Source organism: Sinocyclocheilus anshuiensis, unplaced genomic scaffold (genome assembly GCF_001515605.1).
Source record: "Sinocyclocheilus anshuiensis isolate Anshui unplaced genomic scaffold, SAMN03320099.WGS_v1.1 scaffold1249, whole genome shotgun sequence".
NCBI lineage: Eukaryota > Metazoa > Chordata > Actinopteri > Cypriniformes > Cyprinidae > Sinocyclocheilus > Sinocyclocheilus anshuiensis.
The window spans coordinates 236,916-238,119 of NW_015549641.1; the positions used below are offsets into that span (position 1 = coordinate 236,916).

The 1,204-nt window shown below is 44.1% G+C and overlaps 1 protein-coding gene across 1 annotated transcript in view; it reads left to right on the plus strand.

Annotated features, from left to right (window-relative positions):
• LOC107659878 (integrator complex subunit 7) overlaps positions 1-1,204 on the plus strand; it is a 16,504-nt gene extending 15,300 nt beyond the window's left edge. Inside the window, exons 19-20 of the mRNA XM_016448977.1 lie at positions 430-615; positions 756-1,204. Of these exons, the coding sequence (XP_016304463.1) occupies positions 430-615; positions 756-1,043 (474 nt within the window). The 3' untranslated portion in view covers positions 1,044-1,204. The remainder of the gene's footprint in view (positions 1-429; positions 616-755) is intronic.

Here is a 1,204-nt window from a genome sequence, read left to right on the forward strand (position 1 = left end):
GTATTTCCTCAGCGACCAGCACGGATCAGCTCTAGGCATGACGAAGCGGATATCGTCCTCTTTTGGAAGACCAAACAAAGTAGTTTCACTTTCACAATGAAGCACACAGCGTCTTCACGACATGGCTGCAGCTTCAACAATACTACAGTGAGAATAAAAGTTACGCCTTCTTTCTTTGCGTGAACATTTGGGCGGCGTTATGCAAATCTTCCCACAGAGCGACGTAGGTATGTTGGGGCGTGTTAGAATGAGCCGTTTTAGGTAGGTGTGGCTGACTGAACTTTTATAAAGAATATATCTTTGGATTTGAGACTTTAGTCTTTGCAACTTTACAGATCTTCTTTATGCACCAAGAGCTTGTAACACTCCAAAGAGAGAGGAAAAATTTAAATCGCATCATATGACCCCTTTAAATGTTGTTTGTTTCAGCTTGCTTTCTCTCCATCTCCTCGTACACCAAACGAGCCAATCCCAGTACAGAACAACCAGCAGCTGACTTTAAAGGTGGAGGGGGTGGTGCAGCACGGTTCCTCTCCAGGCATGTTCCGCAAGATTCAGGCCGTCTGCCTCAAAGTCAGCTCTACTTTACAGACAAAACCAGGATCCGACTTCAAGGTCAGTTCAACCCAGAGTCCAAAACATTTTGCTCACATTGTTGATCACCCAGTGATATTTTTCCAGCAGTAATGAAGGACTCAGTTGTGTGCTTTTTGCGATTTTTTTTTTTTTTTTTTTTTTTTTTTTTTTTTTTTTATATTCCTCTTGATTCCAAGACCAATGAGATTGAGCAGAAGGTGGAGCCTCATAATGATTACTTCAGCACACAGTTCCTGCTCAACTTCTCCATCCTGGGCACTCACATAGTCTCTGTTGAAGCCTCGGTTGTAGACACCAGTGGGATCGAATGGAAGACGGGACCGAAAACCACTGTATCAGTCAAGTCTCTGGAAGACCCTTATTCCCAGCAGCTGCGCCATCAGTTACAGCAGCAGCAGACCGGCCCACAGCCGGGACCCCAGAGGAACATTGGTCCCCGCCAGTGACCTCCAACCCTCATCCACTGCGTATGGCCTATACACTGCTGATTGATAAGCTTTCTTATTTGCGTTCTCTAGTGTTTTGTACGAGTAAACATCTATCTGGTTAATGTTTCCTTGTGTAATAATAAATAGGCCTACATTTTCTTCAGTTGTATACCAGAATA